The 23,591-nt window shown below is 39.4% G+C and overlaps 1 protein-coding gene across 2 annotated transcripts in view; it reads left to right on the forward strand.

Annotated features, from left to right (window-relative positions):
* MYRFL (myelin regulatory factor like) overlaps positions 1-23,591 on the forward strand; it is a 36,102-nt gene that overhangs the window by 3,302 nt on the left and 9,209 nt on the right. Inside the window, exons 2-19 of one of the 2 annotated variants that reach the window (XM_015856023.2) lie at positions 1,667-1,757; positions 4,206-4,273; positions 4,368-4,626; positions 6,026-6,117; positions 7,751-7,895; positions 8,952-9,147; positions 9,750-9,826; positions 11,340-11,450; positions 11,645-11,735; positions 13,909-14,109; positions 14,520-14,628; positions 15,116-15,225; positions 17,511-17,674; positions 18,253-18,316; positions 19,440-19,525; positions 20,270-20,341; positions 20,453-20,499; positions 20,596-20,757. In XM_015856023.2, coding sequence (XP_015711509.1) covers positions 1,667-1,757; positions 4,206-4,273; positions 4,368-4,626; positions 6,026-6,117; positions 7,751-7,895; positions 8,952-9,147; positions 9,750-9,826; positions 11,340-11,450; positions 11,645-11,735; positions 13,909-14,109; positions 14,520-14,628; positions 15,116-15,225; positions 17,511-17,674; positions 18,253-18,316; positions 19,440-19,525; positions 20,270-20,341; positions 20,453-20,499; positions 20,596-20,757 — 2,145 coding nt within the window. Of the gene's footprint in view, positions 1-1,666; positions 1,758-4,205; positions 4,274-4,367; positions 4,627-6,025; positions 6,118-7,747; positions 7,896-8,951; positions 9,148-9,749; positions 9,827-11,339; positions 11,451-11,644; positions 11,736-13,908; positions 14,110-14,519; positions 14,629-15,115; positions 15,226-17,510; positions 17,675-18,252; positions 18,317-19,439; positions 19,526-20,269; positions 20,342-20,452; positions 20,500-20,595; positions 20,758-23,591 lie in introns of both variants that reach the window. The other variant, XM_015856012.2, reaches the window with a different exon arrangement.

Here is a 23,591-nt window from a genome sequence, read left to right on the forward strand (position 1 = left end):
GAGCAACAGAATACTGGTTTGATTGAGAAACAGGCAAAATATGATCCTATGTTGCCTATGACTGCAAGCTGTTCTGCATGCAGCTGTGTATGAAAGCTGTGTCACAACACAGTCTTGCTCCTTCATCTTCCCTTGCTCCTCACAGATGACAGCTTACGATACTGTTTATTGAACTGGGTCCCTGGCAATACTCTGCAGTGACAGCACTCGCCCAGGGCATGTTGTAGTGTGGAGTGTGGACTGGGAGCAGAGATCCCCAAGCATGCTGATAAAGGCTGCTGACGTTGCGGGTCCCCTTTTCTATGCACACACACGTGGTTCTTTGCCCTCGTAGTGACTTTGGGTATCTGGCTTGCATGCTACCAGGGTGAAAAAGAGCAGTAAACAAATTCTCAGTCAAGATATCAATGTATTTTATCCCAAAGCCTGTAACTTTTAGGTGCTTACTGTGATCAAGGTCTGTGAAATGGATGCGTTTTGAATAAGTTTGCATGTGATCCAACAGCTCCTCCTCTGCTGAAACAGATGCCAATGCAAGTACAGGAAAGTACTTCCTGTCCTTTTATGGCCAGAAAACCTTGTTTCCAACCTTGGTCAGAAAAGCTTGTTTACAACCTTGGTCAAAATAAACAATTCTTGGTTTTGTGGTGCAGGGAAAAACACATTAATTGCAACAATTTTTTAACTATGCATGAGCAGGCATTCTTGTTTGAGGAAGGCTGCTGAAGAAAGCCAGAGCTTTGTGTATTTTCAAGCCATTTTTGCTGACAGTGAAGTTCACCACCGTTTCAAGACCGGACAGAGACGAGCAGAAAGCAGAAGAGACTGTACAACTTCTGCTATGCACCTTGTGTCCCAGGTAGTGGCAGGATGAAGGGGAAGTAGCTGGTGTCAGCTGCTCTGGGCTGAGCCCTGCAGCTCTCAAGCTGCACCACTCTGTCCCGTGCAGCAGTGGAATGGAGTTGGCCAGCTCTGGTAGATGACTGTAAGAGAGCAGTAACTTGAACTTCCTTATCTTTCTTTCTGACTGGCCACTCCTGTATTTATAGAAGGCTTGCTGGAAAGGTGGTGAGCCCATGCAGCAGTTTTGTTTGCTTTTGTTTCTTTTTCTGAAGGAGAGTTCCGGCTGACTTGCTTGACTTTATACAAAAGAACTCGTGAATTCCACAGACTTTGCAATCATCAAATCTGTTTATAGCCTTCAGTAACCAAGAAGCAAAGGACAAAGTACTGAACCTTTCTGTTCAGAATGCTAGATCTGTGAGACATCAGAGCTTTGATTTGGTCACCTGTTTCGATCCCGACATAAAGGAGTATGAAGTTATCTTCAAAACCTTATTTTTGTAGTTACAAACAAGGAGCCCCTCCTCCTGCTGTGGTAATTCTGTGAGGCCTTCATGAGCAGCACAAACTGGTGCTGTCATCTTCACCTTCTCTCTTTTACCCTGCATTTCCTGTCATACTTTATCCCCCAGTGGATATGCCCATACTTCCAAATAGAAGTGTGACTTGTCTGTAAGACATGAGATGCTCACCTGTGGTAGGACAGGATTGATCTTATTTTCCTTTGTGTGAGATAACGGGCAGCATTCCTTAGTCTGAAGTACTGACAACTGTGTACCAATGTCAAAAACACAGATTCCAAGAGTGACATCTTTGATTGCAGGGCAAGATGTCCACAGAGCCTTGGAAAACCCTACGGTGGATACAAGCATGTTGGAAGAATTCATCAGCAGTGACTTAGAGTTCGGAACCTTGTAAGTACTATAGCAACAAATTAAATTGTTTTCAGTGGTGCCCTGGTTAAAATCTGAAAGCAGCAGTCAGACCTGAAATCTCTTAGGTTCAATAGGATTGTGGAGTGCTTATTTCCATACTTGAAACTGCATGAAAGCTGGAAATATAAATAACAGATAGTAATGGAACTGTGTTATTTTGCAGTTCAACAGAACGGATGGTAATGAAGTCTGGGACAATTCACAACTGTTATGCTAATTATGGCATTAAATGCAAAGCTGTTATTTTTTAATGTAACTAAGTGCTAGTTTAGTGTTTATGTGCAGAATAAATGATGTAAACGAGATTAATGTATAATAAATTGAGAGACTAATGTAAACCTCCCAGTCTAAGGGAAACAGGGCTACTGCTTTTATCCTAATGCTCTCTTCAGAGCAGAGAAGTTCACCATTAATCTTTTCTGAGACTTGTTTTCAGAGTTACAAAGGCTACGTAATATAAGGGGTCATGGTTAAGGGTGGAAGGTTATGCAACACAGATCTATCAAAGACTTCAGACCCAAACTGTTCATCTAGACAACTGTCATATGACTGTGGTTAGATTCAAAACACTACAAATGTGCTGATGTTTGCCAAGAGCAAAACAGCAGTGGATGTTTTTATAGGGTAACTAAGCAGCCTGCAGGATTTCTCACTGTGGGCACACTTGCCATTGCATGTATTTATTCACAGTAGACTAAATAGGCTTCTACCTACTCTAAGTCATGAATGACTCAATTCTTTCTCTGGCCATGGTCATAAAGTAAAAATGCAAGAAAATAATCTGCTCCAAGGCAGTGTTGGAACCTATAGCTCATAAGTATGTCTGAAAGGGTTAAGAGCCAATTTCTGAACCTCCATCATTCCTGATGCAATTGAGGATCACTTTATTATGTCCTTTCACTGAATCATAGAATTTAAGGGTTTGAAGGGACCTCTGGAGATGATCCATTCCAACTCCATGCTAAAGCAGGTTCCCTGAGCAGCCAGCAGCACAGCCTCTGCAGCAGTCTGCTGGTGACTTAGGCTGCTCCCACATTCAGCACGGAAGAACTGGTTTTGATGTCGTGTGGGAACACCTTGCTGTGAGCAACTCAGGAGGGATTTGCCTTACCTTAAATCATGGTCTGGTTCCACACTTCTCTCTAAGGAAGTAATCCTTTATGCTGTCTGACAGGAGAAACTCCAGAAGTGAATAATTAAACCAGAGCATATACTACAGCAAATTCTATGGGGGGTATCACAGTATAATCAAATAAATGTGCCAAAGAATAAATAATCAAGAAACATCTTTCAAACCTCAAGCGTGAGAGTGGGGCTGAGCTCTCAGGTATCTGTTGAGCCATAAACAGAGCAAAGCTCCTCATATCAGCTGCAGACAAGGAAGCATTCAATTTCCACCTGTAAATCAAAAGGCAGCTGCACAGTAAAATACCACAGACAAGCTTGTTCTTGTATGGAACAGCATTCCTGAAGTTCTTTAAACTGAGCCAGGAGAGCTTCCCTCACAGAGGGGTGTGAGGGTTCCTCCTGTGCTCCTGCTTCCTTGTTCATGTACCACAAAGTGAGAGATGAGCCTCTGCTCATGCCACTATACACAGATGGCAGCCCAGCTCTGCTTGGATGTGGTGCAGCGTGGTACTGTCCTGCACTGTGACACGGGAGCTGCTGGGTGGTGGTTCTGCACGTGGTGCTGCATGGTCTGCTGCACTTTGTGAGCACTGGGACTGCCTGGAACCACTCAGGACTGCCTGCAGTCAGCTGGGATTAGCACTGGGCAGCTCATGGCTGCCTCTCTTCATGCAGCCTGCAGCTCCTGCTGCTCAAGCACTTAAACCCTTTCCAGTACACCTTGAAATTTATTCTTCCTTCAAGTGTTCATGTCAAGATTCTGCCAGCTGATAATCCGGGTGTTATATGCAACTAATCAGCAATGGTAGCCAGGGCTTTTTGTGCCTTTTTTTCTTTTCAAATCAATCTTTGCTTTGAGAAGCTGCTGGGACTGACCTGTTAGTTGTCTTTACTTTTAATCCTTTCACCATTTAGGCATAGAAGTTGTTGGTGAAAGGTGCTAAAGATCTTTAGAATGTAGTCTAGAGAGAATGGAGCTGTTGTGAGTCCGTGTGTTCTGGTGTGCCCAGAAGTAACTGAAGAGCAGCTCATGGGAGGGAAGCGGGGTGTGAGTCCCCTGCCTTGGAGGGATGTTTGGTCAAGAATTGGTGGCGATGGGGTGTCCCTGCAAGAGGAGGTTGTCATTGATCTGTGAAAAGAGGCTGCAACCTTGGTAAGCAATGTATCCTGAAAGCCATTCTAAGAAGCCTTGTGGTCCCCCTCCAACTGCTTTTAGCTTTGCCTTATTTCCATGAGGAAGAGAGATCTGTTCTCTGTGTCTTCTCTCAGTGAAAATGTAAATCTGTTTTTCATTCCTAGGCAAAGGCAGTTGCCAGACTCTCCACCAGACTCCGGGTCAGAAGCGTACTCTCCACCACAGCTCAAGAGTAGGTGACGTGAGTTCTGGCTCCCCCAAGCTGGTAAAGAAGGTCTCCAGCTCAATTTTTTTTACTATTTACTGTCTTGTCTGTTTGCTTGCAGCCACATGGGGTGATGCTACGTGGCCAAGTGGGCAGCAGTCTCTGTTCCCATGTCCATCAGCTGTGGCACCCAGCAAGCTTCCCTACAGGTTCCTGGAGACTTCTTCTGACCCCAACAGCAGTGGACATCCTTGTAGCACTCCGCAGGGCTGCTGTATGAAGAGAGATAATGCTGTGACTCCGTGGAATAACTCTACATCCTCCAGCTCTATGGGTTTTAATTATTCATACTTTCAGCCAAATGTATCTCAGATTTCTAGGTAAAGCCTTTATACAGGGGATGAGACACAGTACAAAAAAATGGAGCCCATAGAAGATGTGGTGACTGCCCAGCGTAAAATCCCTGTGGGTGCAGAGTTTTCCACAGGATGGCAGTGTTTAGACGTGTTTGAGAAACTTATGGTTTGAGGGTTCTTTAAACACCTCGATTAAAATTAGGATTAAAATGCCTGGGAATGCATGTCATTTTTAAGAAAGATACAGTGCTAAGGAGGAATCCACAGGTAGCTGGTAACTGGATTATAAAAACAGTTAGGGGTTTTGCAGTGCTTATTGCAGGGATTTAACCATAAGGGTCTTGGAAGTATTCTGACACATGGCATGAAAGGGAAAGAACATCACATCCATGTAAGCAAGTGCAGTGGTATTCATATACCATCTGCCATGTTCATCTACTAGTGTGTTCTGAACACTTGGTTGTATAAAATACATTGGGTAGTGTAGATACCAAGCATGATACCTACTAAGAATGAACTGACCAATGTGTGCCAGGGCGGGACCTGTGCAGTTGCTGGGAGATCATAGGAATTCATCCTTGTTAGTCTTGGGGTCGTAGATTCTCCTTCTCCTTCTCTGCCTGGAAGTCAGTTTCATGTTATGTTGGTGATGTGAAAAAAAGAAGCTGGGCCTCGGTCCCTTGGCGAAGCTGGTTATGTTTTAACTGTTTCCTTTGCAGTAGAAGATTCCAGTTAGTCATGATCATTTTTGAAGGAAGTGTTTTCATTATTGGAACTTAAGATACAAAATACTGCTCAACCTAGCGTAGAATTTTTGACCAAATCAAGCAGGCTTTTCTTCTACATGTGGAGAAAGCTAAACATCCGTGCCTATTAGGACTACCTGAGACCTGGTGGCTGGCTTGTTTTTTGCCACAAGGAATGACCCAGATTCCATTTTATAATATAAACGTTTTGGAATAAGGTTTCCCCTTCGCAGAAAGGGAAAATGTTGAAATCTCACTTTCTAAGAAATTACGTTCAACCAGTCTTCCCTTGAGATGTCTTTATTAACAGATTGGTTTAATAGCAGCTGAGAGTATTTTGTTTTCTGTATAAGAAAGTGGAGTAAAGTCATTCAAGAAAATGCTATGTTGTTAATATGGATATTGTGATTTTGCAGATTGCATCCTGTAAACCATTGCAAGAGATTAAGTTCCCCATTAACATGATACGTAAAAATATATTCATTTACGTTTTAGAAGGGAAAATGTATAATTCAGTTTTTAAAAGTCATAAGCAATCTCCTGGTCCCAGCAAATCAAAATCAGGGTGACGGTATGATTAGATTGTGATAGCGGGGTGTTCTCTTATAACTATTACCTATTATTACCTATTAACTGTGTTTAGACTGGAATGAATAATTTAACGTGTTTTTTAAAAGCACTTCCACAGCATCAGGCACAAAAAGGAAGCTCTCACAGTTACTGGGAGATACCCCTGATCCTCAGGTCTGGTGTAACAGCTCCAGCCAAGGTAAGCAATTCCTTGAAAACAGAGTTTGATATTTTATACCGCAGGCTGGAGCATTCGAAGAGCGTATGTCCCAGTGGCTCTGAAATGGTAGAGGTATTAACAATCCATTTACTACTACCAGCTTTGGAGCTGTTCATCTTTTCAGTGCTTTGGAAAATAAGGACCTACTTATATTTGGCAAAGAGAGGTGAAATATTAGAAGCCTGTTCCCTCTGACTGCCTGCCCTCCAAACATTGTGCCCTTCTCAACATGTGAGCCTGCAGATGATACCATACTCTGCTGACATGCTAAATAGAATGGGCAAAGAAATGTGGGTCAGTCCAATAGGGAATTAATCTGGTGTGTGAGCAAAACAGATCACAGTTTCTCTTTTTGATCTAATTTATCAGCTCCATACATTTTCTACAGTTTGCCTGAGGAACTTTAAGCCTTACGGAGAATGTGAGAGTTGCATGTTATTTCTTTAGAGTTAGTTATTTCTAAGCCTAAGTCTTTTAGATTTCTTATTAATGAGCAGCAGGTGGGTTTATGTGGGTAGTTTGCCTTTGGTGCCTCCTTTTGTTTGATTGGTGTTACTAGCTCTCTAAGTCTGCCACTGCTGGAAGGAGAAAAGAGGAAGTTCCAGAGCAGGCTCCGCTGTATCTAAAATTGTTACTGCTGGTTTTAATACTTCAAAGACACAGCTTTAAATATGCTACCATTAGGAGTCTGTGATAATTAAATCTCACAGATCCACACGTAGTGGGAAGAACAGTGCAACCATTGGAGGGGGGGGGGGGGAAAGGCATGGGAATCTTCTAGAAAAGAAGTACAAATGTATTTACTTTTATTTTATTTTTATTTTAGTTTAGTTTAGTTTAGTTTAGTTTAATTTTAGTTTTAGTTTTTAAATTTTCAATATGTTCACCCCCTTTTGTGTGTCAGAAATGGGGATTTACAAGTGAAGCTTTGGTCTGAAATTGTTCCGCTCAAGGTGAGCTCTGTCTCACTGTATTGCTGCAGGCCATAGAAATATCCTTGTTTATGTGCCTACTAACAAATTCTCTCCCATCCTTACTGCACCCCATTTATCTGTCTCCCTTGCTGCATTTTCCTCTGTCAGCATGAAAGGTAAAACATCTATAAGAATTACAGTTGACACTGTTTGCCTCATAATACTGTCATATGTACCCAAAAAGCATTAACCAGGTAACCACAGTGGAAACTGTCTTTCTACCTCTGGAACTAAGAACGTATTGCAATGAGTACATTCAGTTTCAACCCATACTGGAGAGAATAGGAAATGTCTGTATTTCTTTTGCTTCTTGTACTTACACTGAACTTCTTTGTCCCACTTTGCTTCTTGCACAGCTTCTTACAGATCTACTTATTTAGCTCTCCATTTGGGGCTGGTTCCTCCCCTCCCCCAGTTCCAAAGGAACTCAGCATCCTTTGGGAGATAATAAAAATAGGAAATGCTACTTGTGTAATATTTTGTAAATTAGGCAAGGGGAAAATTTTATTTTCTGGGACAAGGTCTATTGGAATAGCTGTAAAGGAAGGTTAAGATTTAAATATATTTGGAATAATTTGTGCTTTACGTATGTAATTATATAAAAATGTTAATGCGGGATTTCTGTCTCTCTATAGCAGTTCTCAAGGACTGTGCTGCCGAAGTGCAAGACTATGACAGTGATGGACAGAATGCAGCTTTGGAAAAATGCTGCCAAGCTCTAACATGGCACCTATACCAAACTTCTCAGTGGAACAGCTTACTGAACTCTAACTATGAAAAGCTGTAAGCACTTGGAAAGAAATTTTTTCTTTCTTTTTTCTGGCACTGTATGTGAATAAATGCTACATTTGTCATCCCTTGTTCTTCCTGAATATAAGGAGGTGTAGCAGTTGTGGGATGTGAGTTTTTTGGATGTATCAGATAAGCTCAACTTCAAGCGCTGCTTGAAATTCATGCTAGGTTTTCTGATTTCCCTTCAGGGATTTCAGAGGAAAAGAAAAATGAGTTTAACCTGAATACCTGTTAGTTTTTATTTATTTTGTCAAGCATGTTATTGAATATACTTACTGAGCGTATTGCATGTAATGGCCTGAAGCATTAAAGAAGTGGAAATAGAAAATGCCTGTTTTACCTCTGGGCTCACATAACTGAAGTCTTCTGGCTACAGACACGTAGGTAAAATGTTCAGTCAAGAACTAAGAATATTCCTGTATAAAGCAGAACTGTAAGAAACCTCCCAGTGCTTCAGATGTCACTGGGATATGAAGTGTCCATCTGGATGGACTCGTAATTCTTGTTATACATACAACTGGTGGCTACAATAAATCTCTGAGATGATGGTGGGAGACTTCTCATCTGCTGCCTGCCCAGTTATATTGTAATTCCTGCACACTTAAAACTGAAATTCCAGACTCACCTTTCTCGGTAGCTTCTATCAACAGAGATAATTGCTGTCTGCTGCAGTAGTTCAACTCTGTGGCTCATAGAAATGTTGTAATGAATGCTTGAATAAACTAAAATGTTTTGTTGTGCTTTGGTGCACAGTTTTCCTTCATAGCATCTTCAGAGTTATAAGTGAAGGTTACGTAAGTTCCCCACATCTGCTTTCCAAACATTTAATGTGTCAGATGAGAATTACAGTAACATTTACATGCATTTTCATTCTTACACCTTGAAGAAACTAAGAAGAAAACAACTGTAGAACTGGTGATTGAGTGATGTATTTCCACTCCCATTTTGTTCATGAAAGCAGATGAGTTTTTAACCCATGCAAAAAAGTAGGAACTAAAGATACAATATGCCTGTACTTAAAATTGTTATCCTCTCTTGTTTTCGTAGACCTGCCATAGGATATCACATCGTCACAGACAAAGGATTTAATTTTTCAGCGACAGACGATGCTTTTGTGTGCCAGAAGAAGAATCATTTCCAAATCACAGTCCATATTAGAATCACTGGTCATCCAAAATATGTCAAAACTCAGCTGGGGGTGAAACCAATAGAAAAGTTTTACTTGAAAGCTTTTGGAATAAGGGCAAGTATTTATCCTCTTTTCATGCTCTGCTTTTAATTTTAATACATCCATAGAGTAGGATTTTTGTAAGCATGTTTGACCAAGAACTGATAAAAGACAACTTGTTGATTTTCTAATGACTTCTGTGTGGAACGCAATGGGAGTGATGTTTTGTGGGAGCTTGTGTTTGATACATGCTGAAAGGCATAACGTTCGTCTTACTCGTGGTTTCAGTCACATCCCTCTCACTGTCTGGAATTTTCTTCCCTCTGTGGGTGGTGTAATGATGCCAGTTGGTGTGTAGGTGGCCAGTTTATCCACTGGCCAAATAGAAGTGTTAAAAGAAAAGCTCGAAAATCAAAGATGAATCAAATCTTTTTAAAATTTTTTATTTTTTTCCCCTGAACATTTACATGTAAAAAACCAATTCAGTGCCCATGTTCCTTCTTGCCAGTTTTTCATCCTAAGAACCAAAATGTTCCCAGCCAGTATGAGTCCATGGTCTTACATAGAGAGAATTAGTGTGAAATTTTCTTCTTTCTAACAGGTATTACCAATTTTTCACTTCCAATTTCATGTGTTTCAGAGTTTAATATTATTGTCAATTTTTTTTTTTTTTGTAGATGGAAGCTCCAAATCAAACAATTGCGATTGAGCAATCTCAGTCAGATCGAAGCAAAAAGACTTTCAATCCTGTTAGGTAAGAATTCAGAGGAATTTATTCAGTTTTATTTCAGTTTGACACATTTCTTTCTTGGAAACTCACAGTATCTCTAAAGCAGTCTTCTGATCTTCATTCCGTTTCATTCTGGGTGAGCAGATAGAATTGCAGATATACACCTGGTACTCTTTCACTAAGGAAGAAAATTGGCAGCTTTACAAATGTATTAAGTATATCCATCCAAAGTATTTGTACTCAGCTGGCAGCACTGTTGTGTGGCACTAAAGCTGGGTGGTGGATGCATTTCCCATCTTAAGAAATGTAAGTAGTTCTCCTGTTCCTGTGCTACGTGCACATGAGGCTACACAAGGATGAGGTGTGTTTGCAGTGCTTTTAAGGGGAAGCAGCTCTGCTACAAACGTGTGTGCAACTTCTCCTGGGAACTGTCTGCCATTCTTCTGCATCTTAGTCAGTGGCAGAATCACTGTTTGTTTTTGTGGCGTGTCTCCTGTTGGAGCTGATCTGTTCTTTATAAATAATTGAATAAGCCTTAGAGCCAAAAAAAAGATAAGCCAGTGTCAAGTTTGACAGGATGGTGCTGTGACAAAGGCTGCAATATGCCAATATGCAGTCTGCAAAACTGAATTGGGACAGAGAACTGGATTTTTGCATAACTACCATAACATTATCATTCTTTTTACATTCTGAAAAGTGATGCATGTGGGTGCATGCCAATTGTTTCATGTGTGATGATGGTGCAATTTTCACCCATGGCAGATGAGAAGATGGAAGGTGGCCTGTTTTTTTTTCTTCCATACAAACTCTTTAACGTCATTATTTATCACTTACAAGAGTGGTGCTGCAGTGCATTTGAGTCATACATGAACATTTTATGCTTTCAAACACACAAATCAGATGCAAATGAACCAAAGTCAAGCAGTAAAATTTATTTTATTTATTTTTATTTTATTCATTTATTTTATTTTGATGTGTACATTCAAATCCAATAGTAAGAAATGATGCCCTTGGCAGGCAATAGATTCTTATCATATAGAATCATAGAATTGCTCAGGTTGGAAAAGACCTCAAAGATCATGAAGTCCAACCGCAACCCATCCATGCTACCCTAACTAACAACCCTCTGCTAAATCATATCTCTGAGCACCACATCCAAACGACTTTTAAACACATCTAGGGTTGGTAACTCAACCACCTACCTGGGGAGCCTATTCCAGTGCTTAACTACCCTTTCTGTAAGAGTTTTTCTTGTGGTTTTATTATGTTCAAGATCATGTACAAATAGACCAAGAAACGACGATTCTTACTAATAAGAGCAATTTCTCCCTCTCTTTCCTTTCTCTATTTATTTGATATAATCATTGTGATTTTAAAGCTCTTTCACAAAACCAGGCTTGCTGCATTTTTACTGGAGTTCCTCTGTTGTTTGTCAGTTTCTCCTAAGACTGATTTAATGAGTTTGAAGAAATCTGGGTAGAGCCAGGTAGATCTCCAAACTCTTATTCCGCTTATCTTGTTTCTTTTCCCGTTTTAGAGTCGATCTGCCAGGGGATCAGATAACCAAAGTGACATTGGGAAGGCTGCATTTCAGTGAAACAACAGCAAATAACATGAGAAAAAAGGGGAAACCTAATCCTGACCAAAGGTATTGCTGTAGCTGATTGGGCAGTGTGCAGGAAGTGGAAAGAACATCCACTCTATAATGGAGCTGAACTTTGTGCAGCTCCACGTTGCCAAATCTTGTGGTTCATTGCTTTCAAAATGTTTGATACTGGGTATCTGCTTTAAGGCAGACAAAGTGACAATTTTTTTTTCTCCATTAAATCAATTTCAAATTAGATACTTCATGCTGGTGGTTGGACTGTATGCCGCCTCTCAGGACCAATTCTACTTGCTGTCTGCAAATATCTCTGAAAAGATCATTGTAAGGGTAGGTAGAAACTTATATTGCTTTCACATTTACTACTTTGACAGAAGATTGTTGGGAGGGATCCTTGGGGTTAAAGAAATTACTACTGAATAAAAAATAATTAGAAAAAAATATCAGTTGCGTATGATATGAATACATTGCTGTCTTGTAATTACCAGGATTTTTAAATGTTAGATGTAGGGCAAGCAAAGAAGGACAGGTAACTCTTAAAAGATTAAGACCTGTTGGTGGCACTTTCCTGTGTGTATGAGCTCTTAAGTTGTTTATTGTAATTCATGTTTCAAAACATTAATAGGGAAAATTTATCTCTCATCATTTTTTACCTTTATATGGATAAGGGGATTGAAAACATTATCCTTTTAATATTCAGCTGTAGCCTTCACTGAGGCTTGGAAAAGATAAAAAAAAAAGTCATAGGCATAATGTAACAGGAACTACGGATATGCTGTGCAAGGAATCTAAAAGCCATGCAGGCACTTAGCTTCTCTCAGCAGTTTGGATTAAGGTTCCAGTTGGGTGTTAGAGAAATAAAGTAAGGGATGCAACTGAATACGTGAGTTACTTTCAAGTCCTTTTTCTTTTGTGTGGGCCATATCTGAGGGGTCTGTGTTGTTCCTGAGCACTGACTAAAGATGGAGTTAATGTTTGAAAACTGAGGTACCATGGAGCTCTAGAATACCTTAGTGTGAGAAAACCCTGCAAACAGAAGGTTAGGGCTTCTAAAACATTTATTCCTGGCCTCTTTTTTTCATGGGAGTTGTACATGGGAGTCTGTGTTGGATCTGGGCCCCATCTAGGGTTTGGGCTATGGTTTGTTGAGAGAGAAAGCACAGGGCTCCATTGTGAATGGGGTTTTAATGGCACTGCGAAGGGCAGGTAAGGGCTTCCAAATGCTTACAGTTCCAGCCCCTTTTCTGTGTTGGTGTTAAGTGCAGGACTGTGTTGGACCTAGTTTGAAATTTCCATAGTATTTTATAGAGTTTTATCATTCTGGCTGCTGCTGTGTGTTCTTCCATTTCAGTGCACCGACACATCGTGTTTGTATCGTTTCTGTATGTCTGTGTCTTTGTTGTTGTTGTTGGTCATAAATATCCACAGTAATGCTCTCTGAATTTTTCTGAATATGGCAACATTACAAATGTTGTCTCCCTGCTGATGTGGGACAGCCATTGGATTCTCACATCTGATTCCTTCTTGGGATTCGCTTTATTTCTACATGATAAATATTTTTTGACAAAGATTTAGAAAAGTACATTCTCCAATTTTTAATGTGAGATTCTGTTGAAATTTCAGTGAAGAACTCTTCTTTGATGCATGTGTGAACAGAGGTTTTTGTAAGAAATCCAGTGAATGAGATATGGCAAGCCTGCCCACCCTTCCAGCCAAAGAAAAATAAGGCAGAAAAGCAGAACGAACAGCACTGGTTGTGATTTAAAGCAGTGAAAATGTCAACAAGAAAGCTGGAGAGTATATATTTAAATAAAAAGTGGTTTTCCAGACATCTGACAGGGTTTCAGTGGCTCCTGAGCTAGACGGTGGTTCTTTTAATGGAGCAAAGCTCTACAAACACACTGCTGCAGAAAGTGGTTCCTGTTCTGTTCCTTTGTACCCTGAGACATAACATAACGTAACTACCATCTGAATAGTGGTTATCAGGCGTATCAGGTCATGCTCTAATTGAGGCAAACAGTGATAAGTGCACACAACACAGTGCATTGTAGATGTCAAAAGCTTGTGAAAAACCGGGGCTTCTTTAATTACACCCGAATTTCTTGCTGCGGTCATCCCCTAGTCAGGCTCAAATTTGAGAGTGAATTCAGCATTAAAAAATAAAAGGAATAAATAAATCAACAAAATTAATAATGGAAAGCAAATGATTTTTCTAATTATACCTATTTTTGTGTGTGTGTTCTTTGAAAGACACCGGTTCCTTGACATGAAATTTCTAATGTGAATTCCTTTTGAACATTATGGAGTATTTTAGAGGATCTTTGAGAGCGTTTACATTCGTATCCCTCGCTGAAAATGACAATTGGTTAACTGGATAGTTGTCATGATTTGCATTTCCAGACGGTGTCCTCTCCAGGAACTGGAGCAATGGAATACAGCAACACTACATCTATGCTATACTGTATTTTTAAATACATATTTTTATTTTATTTTTTTCCTGCAGGCATCTAACCCAGGGCAGTTTGAGAATGACAGTGATGTGTTGTGGCAGCGAGGACATGTTCCAGAGACAGTAGTCTGTCACGGTCGAGTAGGAATTAACACAGATGCACCAGACGAAGCACTGGTTGTCTGTGGAAATGCAAAAGTTATGGGCAGAGTCATGCATCCATCTGACAGCCGAGCAAAAGAGAATATCCGGGAGGTGAGGGCTATGGAGTATTCAGGGCTTTTGTGTTTGCACCACAGCATGTTTATGGATATTGTTCTGATATGTGAAGCAGTGCCTTTAACTTGAGTGTGCTGAAATTCTGCCCTAAGGAAATGCAGTATGCCAGTGTGCTCTGTAGAGCCATGACCAGTGGCCTTTGGGAGGCTGACCGTAGAAGTTGGGGGTATCTGTAATTGTCTTTTTTTTTTTTTTGACTGAAGGGTAGCTGGCAATACAAATACAAATAGTACTCTGCTAATGTGGAGTGGGAACACTGTTCATATTGTTTGATGCTGAGATTGAACCAATGACCATATCAGGCTTGTTGCTAGGTCAGTGAAGACCTAAAGGCCACTACTATTCTTGGTGCTTCAACACATTAATCTTGGTGATTTTCCAACTAGGTCGATACAAATGAGCAGTTAAGAAGAATAACACAAATGCGACTGGTGGAGTATGACTACAAGCCTGAATTTGCATCTGTTATGGGAATAGAAAATACTCACGAAACAGGTATTCAGTCCGATCTGTTGCCAGTTTTCATTTATACCCACTGTTGGTCATTGTGCTCTAATGCCTTTTAAAATTCTGCTATTTCATCCTCATTTCTAGAATGCTACAATTGCTTACTTTTCTGTGTTTTTCTTGTGAGTTAGAAGTGCTGAAATTAAGCATTTCTGGTGTTTTTCCAGCTGCTATTTCAATTATTAAATTCAGGTGATAATTTTTCCAGAGGTGTAACAACAGTGAAGTGCAGAATCAGAAACAATTTTTTTCTTATGGCAGAGAAATAGGAAGGGATTTTTGAAGGTTTCTGATTGTTTTCTGTAGAATAGAAAAAAATTGTGAAATCATGGATTTTCCTACCATAGAAACACTCAAGAATATGTTTGACCCTATTTGTAGCTTTCAGGACGGACAACTCAGTTTAAACACACAGTCATGATCAGTGGTGTGTCACTGCACTTCCTGACTTTAGTTTCTGTTATCTTGTGAACAGGAATAATAGCACAGGAAGTGAAGGAGCTTTTACCTCAGGCTGTTAGAGAAGCTGGAGATGTCGCTTTTAATGATGGCGAAAAAATAGAAAACTTCCTCATGGTTGACAAGGTACGGTCTCAAACAAGAAAGTGGGGATGTGTTTTTAGACTGTTCCTTTCATGTGTGGTGCTGTGAATACATGCAATACTTTATACAAAGAGGTCAGCCTGCATAAAGCCGGTTTGTGGCACGTTATTGAGGAAAATGGAACCATCAGGTGTTAGTAAATGTTTGATTCTTTCAAAAACAGGAATTATTTACATGCATTAAAACATCATTATAAATCATCATACAATAGCAAAGAAAATACAAAAAACTTTAAATTCACTGGAAAAAGGTGGATAGTGATTTCATAGCATTGATCCAAAGGGTTGGACTCCAGAGCAGGTGTGGAGAAGGGCTTTCTGGAGAGGGCACTGAAAGGAAGATTAGAAAATTGGCAGCCTTCCTAGCTGATTTATAGATCCTTATAGAAAAGAACTAGAATTAGATGTTTTACATGTTTTGATAGTGATAGAATAAAGGGAAATAATTTTAAACTAAAAGATGGGAGATTTCTGTTAGGTGTGCAGGATTTCTTTACCCAGAGGGTGGTGAGGCAATAGCACAGGTTGCCCAGAGAAGTGGTTGCCCCATCCTTGGAGCTGTTCAAGGCCAGGTTGGATGGGGCCCTGATCCACCTGATCTAGTGGGTATCAGCCCTGCCCTCAGGAAGGCATTGGAACTAGATGGTGTTTCAGATCTCTTCCAACCCAAGCCATTCTATGATTCTACGATTTGCTGCTGTTTCAACAAGGCTGGGTAAATTACTGCAGTGCCATCTTTGCTTTATCTTCTTTCTCCTAACAGCTATGGCAGAATATGCGAATATTCAGTTCTGTGACCTTGATGTCACAGTGGGGACAGACTGAGAAAGGGCTCCATCTAAACACCTCAAGATGTAAACTGGATGTGGAGCTTTGGGATATCTAATGTTTCAGATAGAATATCTGTGCTAAGTACTGGGAGCTCCCATCATCAGAATATCTCAGTCTCTTCAGTAATAAAAATACATGTGTATAACAGTGCTTTTTGTCTCTTTGCTTGCAATCAGGCAGTTGATGAGGCCTTGAACTTTGTTACCTTGCACTCCAATTTTTGTTCAAAATAAGAAGATACTTACTGGTGTGCCGTGTCTTAGTTACTGTGGAGAGCTGTCATACTCTGTAAAACTAATTAATTACATTGCATATTTGAACTGGGCTCTGTTACATCCTAGGGGAATGTCTTAACGGTGTGGAAATTTGATGTTTTGGGACATGACTTATTCTTCTCTCTTTAACCTCACAGTGCTGAATATTTTTGTCATCAATGACTCAGTAAAACTCTAATCAATCCTTTCTGTTTGTTTGTTTGTTTTTCTAAAAATAAAGTATACCTTTGTTTTTTTGGGGTGAGCCATTTTCTTGGCTACCTGAAGCCGCCCAGAATAAATTCATGCCTGATTTGAAGAGAATGGAATGAGTGGCTTCTATGTACCATTGACTTGAGGGTGACTGACTTGTGAGATTGATTTCACAGTTCTATGCACAGAAGGTTATTTTGAAGTCACTCTTTTGTAAACAGGCTGTTTGCTGAGGTCATCTGTCAGTGGAGAAGTTTGCAGCTTACCATTGATACCTGTGACCTGTGTTTTTGCAGAATCTAGTCACCTTTAACAGAAAGGTGTGTGAGGTACTTACAAGGCAACAAGCAAAACTGAGTTTGCTTTCCTGCTCCATGGCTGAAATAGGCTGGGACAGTTAGCAACATTAACTGCCAGTAATAGCTCCGTTTAAGATGGCATCCAAAAGAAGGGAAGGCTGTATCTGGCCATCACAGTGTAACCTTCTGGTTTGGATCTTTCCCTGTCTTACTGCTTCTGTATAACTGATATTATATTTAGAAAGAGCCCGGCTTGTCTTTCCTGTAGGTAAATGGTAGGATGGACGTTCTGCTGGGGGTGTTCTGAAACCAATGCTTAGCTGCAACACAACAAATCAAATAGCAAAGGCTTGTTTTGACAGCTTTAGTGTTTAAAATTCAGCGCTGTATGAATTCAAAACACTGTTTAAATCCTTGGTCTAGAAAACCCTTCAGTTTCAAGTTTTTCCTTTTCAATTTACTGCAAATTGAGCCTAAGCAATTTCTCAATCTAGCAAATGGGTTTTATAGTCAGTGACCTTCCATTTACAGTGGCTTAAATTGTGTTTGCATTTTGAATATTCAGTGTGTCCTTCCACAGGTGAATTCTGCATGTGTTACTGCTTGTTGCATCTAATTGATGAATGTTCTGTACCTACTTTTGTCATTATTTCACCTGTTTTGCTTCTCAGGATCAGATCTTCATGGAAAATGTAGGTGCAGTAAAACAGCTTTGCAAACTAACCAACAACCTTGAAGTCAGAATAGAAGAACTGGAACAGTGGAACAGAAAACTGGCCAGGCTGAAACGGTTAAGCAGTTTAAAGTCAACAGTCAGTGAAAGGAGCACAGTCAGGTACCTCAGTCTGGTGTGTCCTCTGTGATGGTTGTCACAGAAATTAACACAATAGTCTCTGTGGAAGAAATGAAAACTGCTTCTGCTTGACAGTTGAGTTCAGCTCTTTTCAAGCAATAAAGTTGGACAAAAAAATTGCAAAACTCTTGTATGTTTTAAATCACTGATGCAATTAATGTGTGAAAAGGCAGTTAAATTGCAGTCATTTCTGTACTTGCTTCAGTTGTGTAAATCAAAGATAGAGTCTGTCCAGTTACAGCCCTGCGACTTGGTGCTGAGAGAGGTTTGCAGAGCCTCTTCTGCAATAAAATATCTTCAGTACTGCTCCGGTGATGATCATTTCTTATTTCTGAACTACTTTTCTTTGAAATCCAACATGGCATCTAATAACACACATCTGAATGAGTTAACTGGAAGCTTTTGTTCTTGAAAATGAATGTGATGATTTTTCTGCCTTTCTCTTTTTAAATGTTGCAATTGCAGAGCAAGCAGCCTTAACAGCCCAGTCAAAAATGGCACTTCTTTCATTTACTGCATACTGAAGCATTTGAATGTCAAAGAGGTTTTGTCTCTTACAGCAGGTGCAGTCGAGCCACTAGTCTCTTGCCATCAAGAAAATCAGTCCAGCTAAAATCCAGCAAGGTGAGTGAAACTAAATATGTGAAAGATGCTGACAAGAGAGTTTTTGTATGTGCTGAAATATGGATAAAAGTTTTTGTGCTTCTAAAAATATAATAAAATCCCTTAGCTAGAATTATTAGAAGTAAAAAAGCTTCCTGTACTAAGATAGAAAAGATGTATGACACACTTTTACTTCTTGTGTATGCATTGTGTGTATGGGCAGGATATATAACCGATACCGTATTGGTATGCAGGAAGAAACCATCAGGAGAGAACTGCTGAGCTAGTTGGTGAACTTACATGATGCAGTGCAGCCTTAGATGCAAATGATTCAATTGCAGTTTGGAAGTATGTACAGCGATCATTCCTTCTCAGTTTAGTTTCTTGGTTGAGTTTTTCTCTGTGGCTTGTTTACGTCTCCTGTTTTGTACTAGTTAATACTATCTTTCAGGTGGTAAAGGCAACCTGAAGCAATAGGATGTCTTTCCTATTGCTACATGACTGTAAGTTGCCAGTCCTGAGATAGAGTGAAGAGAGCTGTTTTAATAGAGACTGAATGAGTAAGGGAATATATGTTGATATATGTTGATCTTTTTCAGGACAGTCTTCCTAGGATGCTAGGTCCTTTTCTAAGATGATTCAGTGCACATTTACCTGTCTTGCTTTTGACAGTGCCAAAAGTGAGAGAAAATAATAGGTTGAATGTTCTTAGATCTTTAAGAACAATCAGATAATCTGTGACCTAAACTCATTCTATTTACTTGAAAAGTACCTTTCCTCTGCATTTACACCAGCCCTGGTTTAATGAGGTCTAAGCATACACTGAAAGCTGCTCGAGTTTTAGATGTGGCCTTTGCTCACAGAGTTTAATTTTTAAATTCTTGAGGAACGTGAAAAATGGCAGCAGGAAAAGAGAAGGAGCTGTCATATATATCCATTCTTTCTTTCTGTGTCCCCAGAATATCCACAGTGTGCAGCACATTCATGCTTTTAGAGAGCCTGTCATTGCTCAAGTGTTTTGCTTTAGAAGTTGGCCACCATTTAAGAATGGTGTATGTGGTCCCTCTGAAAGGAAAAGAAATTAACTTTAAGTTGTACTAGTGCAATATTTATTTCTTTACCTGACCAAGCATGTTCTTTCTAGGTCTGTATATCGAAGAGGAAAGAGTCTTGCTCCAGGAAGATTTTCCGGGTGACTATATTAGCTTTGGTTGCTGTTATGGCGCTATGGTAACAACTAATTATCAACAGTTGCCTTGTTTCTCCCTTCCCCTTTCTAATGGTTTCATCAGAAAGAAAAAATGTGATTTTTTGTTCTATTACTCTTCCTACTCAAAGGACACAATGTATTAAAATTAATAGTGAATATACCTGGTAATATGACAAGGTCGAAGTTGTTTTAGGAAAATGAGGTCTATGTGTGGCACTCATACAACTAATCACTGTCCATGTAAAAATGCGTGATGCACCTTGAATGCATCTCAGTGGCTCATGTTGCAGTTCCAAAGCCAGACTCATGATGCTCTGTGTATTTTATCCAATTGTTCTCTGCCTAAGTACAACTTATGATTCTGTTGTGGGAAATTAAACTACCCATCCCATTGTAATGGGCAGTTCTATCACTTTGAAAATTTAACTTGTGAAAATTTAACAATTTTACTTGGTATGTTGACATTGCCATTTTCTGTTTCTTGTTCCAAAGCTGTGGCTCACTATCTCTCCATGTATCTTGAACTGATGTTTTGATTCTATTTGCAGTGGAAAACAGACCATGTTTTGTGCTGAATTTATCTGTATACAAGTGTTTCATCTAAAAAATACTTAATTCAGTGAGATTATCCCCTCCCTAAAGGGGAAGAAATTGGCTAGATAACTCTTACATTACTGCATTTGGGCAAGGTGTTATTGAGATATTATGAACACTGTGTCGCTTAGAATTTTGATGTGAATTTACAAAAAATTCTCTTTTTACAGTGCTTTGACAATATCAACCCTTTATTTGCTTAGCATCCATGACAAACATCTCGAGAAACATTTTGCTTCCAGGCAAGTAGCTGAACGAGTATTATATTTAATATTGAACTGTGGACCAATCTGTTTTGGTCCACAGCTGTGAAGACCATTTCTTAATGAATTGTTTTCCTTTCTCTCCATCAGCAATACCTCAAGTACTGTTGTGTTCTTTCCCTCTACCACTACGGCAGGTACTGTATCTTTGCCAGTCTGCACTCAAATAACAGGCTGTTATAAACTCCAATAGACATGTAGCACTAGTGACAATTATGTCGTATTTTCCTTAGCACTGCAGGAAACAACAGTTTCTCAGAGCACGCAAACCATCAGCAGGATTCCTGAAGTGAACTTCTGTGATCTTTTGCCTTGTGACAAAGTTTATTGTTGTCCCATTCATCAAGCAGTGGTCAAATATCAAAGTTATGAGAAAATGAAATCAGAGAAGATACGTAAGTTGAAATGTGAATTTCTGTTACTTGCTATTTCAATACAGTTTATAGGAAGAGTGAGGGAAGAAGCAGGAATATTTGGAAGTAGTTAGCTAGATGATATAGGGCCTACTCCAGAGAGTTTCAAAAGTGCTGATAGAACTAATAATCACTGTCAGTATTTCTTGGAATCTCTGGCCTGGTTACCTTCAAGAGTTCTGGGTCCTAAAATGTTTTGTCAGATGTCACTGTTCTTCTTGGCCATTGGCAGTAAATGATTTGATGTGAACCAGAAAGTCACTAATCCTTTTAATTAACCTTTGGCTATATGTTGGCCAGGAATTCATTGAGCATAGTGAAGGGTGAATGTACAGTTTTAAAACAAAACCCAAAGCAATTAATAGTGTCTCACTGTGGTCATATTGCATCTGTTCTGTGGGCAGAAACAGAAATTCAAGTGCCAGAAAACATAAAACTTTCAGTTATAACTGATCATTCAGGCAGTGATTTCGAGTAGAGGAATATTATTTGAAGGCAGAGCTCTATGAAATAAATTACTTTTACTGGAATGAATTCTCCTTCGGATATTGTCTACTAGATATTATGTGTGTAATATACGAGTAGGAGTATTGCTTACAACTTTTAAGACATTTATAAGAAAGAGTTTGTACATAAAGTTATGTGCCAGTTGTAATCTGTATTCCTCAGTTGCAGGCCTTCTTCACATTACCAATGTGAAGAATTAAGTGTTAATCTTACTAAACTCAGTATTCACACTTCTTCTTTCCTGGTCTTGGCAAAAATTCTTGCATCAACCACAGTTGATGAGTTGAGGTGAAACTGGGGACAGACACAGTTCAGCCTCCGAAGCACAAATTTCTACAAGGACAGGCATTGCCACTTGCTGTGAAACTCTTGCCTCATGAACTGCTTCAGTGAGGTTCACTCAATGGCCATTTTTTATACTGCAAAGTGCTGTTGTCTGCAGACAAGCTGCATGTTAGTGGTCCCTGCTATTCTTGTGATTAATGTCCCAGTAAGCCCTGTGGCAGATATAGTTCAGTACAGTGCTTTCAAGAGGTCATATATCTAAGTGATTTGTATTAGTCTGAAGCCTGAAAGAGTGTTGATTAATTAAAAAGACGTTAATCTCATTTACAAATGAGGGAACTGTAGACAGATGAAAATGAAATATGAAAACCTTCTATCCCCAGCTGGATGCTTTTGATATTAGGTGGAAAGAGAAGATAAGAATAAACACAAAGCATTACATTCTCAAGGTCTTATGCTCCAAATAGCATTAAGTGTAGATCCAAGAGTGAAAAATCAACACAGTACACAAGCTACTGAAAGATTTCAGGGCTGCCCAAGTTTAATGAAGCTGAATTTATCCCCAGACAGAAGAATGTCAATATGAAATCTAAACAGAAGGAAAACCAACAAGCTGCTTAATGTAGCTGTAGCCAAAATAAATGAAAAGCAAAATTAAAAAAGAAGAAAAAGCTGAGCATTAAATATGGGGAATAATCAAGAAAAAAACCAAATATTTTGCCATCAATTGATTGGTCTGATTCATGGAAAGCTAAAATGATTTGAATTACAAGCTAACTTAGGAGTGCATATTCAGCAGACCTGTTATTATTCTGCCATGAGAAACCTGAATTCTGTGAGTGAAGACTACTATTGGGCACATCCATTGCAGATCCTACTTTCTAACTTCCCAAATTTGTTGAGAAGGCAGATGTTAGGAGTGCTAGAAATGAAAGCATTTGTAAGCAAGACAAATTTTAGTAGGCAAAAATCCAGGACATCTTTGTGTAGTCTACCTCAATGTGGCATTGTTCCCTCATACTTTATTTGTCGTAAAAACTGGATTCCCTTAAGGATTTAGACTTTCCAACTTCTGCTGACTTTGGTGATCATGTATGAATACTCTTTGATAAGTTTATATGAATCTTGTCTGGAGAGTGAGGCTGTTATCATTTCATTCTGGTCATGCCCATACTTTTGTAGTTGTTAGTGAATAAAAGTAGAACTTCCCACCCCACATGGATCTTTGAGAAGGACATCTGATTTACCGTAGGGGATTGAGCAGAAGCGTATCACCATTTACTGAACTCTGCAGACACTGGTAATTGACTCAGTTTAAATTGTAGAAATTTCAGCTAAGAAAATCTGTTTTCTTCCTAGTTTTATGCAGTTTTCTGATTCCCACTTAATGCCTTCTTCCACAATCTGCCAGACAAGAAATAACAATATTAAATGTTTAGTAATTCAGAGTATGTAATAAGTATTCCTGCCAGCACTTGCATAGCTGAAGTATTATACCCATGGGGAAAACATCTTTCTTTCAATGAGTAATCTATTGCCTTTACCTATAGGTTTTCCTATGGAATGGTTTTCAGTTAATGAAAATGCAAAACATGAGGGAACACTCAGTATGCTGCTAACACACCAGACAGTAGATGACTTCTAAATGTAGCACCTACCATCTAAGTTGGTGAAACTGGCAGATCTGTATGAGGAGCAAATAAATAGAAAATGGATGCAAAGAGTAACTAGCAGCAGTATCACTGGTTCATAGCAAAACAGAAAAATGCTGGAAAGCTCTGGTTATTTCCCAGTACTGAAATAAAACAAAAGCCAAAATCTGGAATAAATGAGCAAGCAGTAAGGTCAATGCAGCTGTCTTGTTTCAGTCTCATGGAAATTATGCATTTTGACCCTTAATTTTTGAAAGCAGATTTTTATGTAGTGAAATAGGGACTTGTGTTCTAAACAGTCACTCTAAATCTGAATGTTTCCTTTGGAAAACATGGAAATGGAGTATTTTAGTATTCTATTAATGCAAGATT

This window comes from Coturnix japonica, chromosome 1 (genome assembly GCF_001577835.2).
Source record: "Coturnix japonica isolate 7356 chromosome 1, Coturnix japonica 2.1, whole genome shotgun sequence".
Taxonomy (NCBI): domain Eukaryota; kingdom Metazoa; phylum Chordata; class Aves; order Galliformes; family Phasianidae; genus Coturnix; species Coturnix japonica.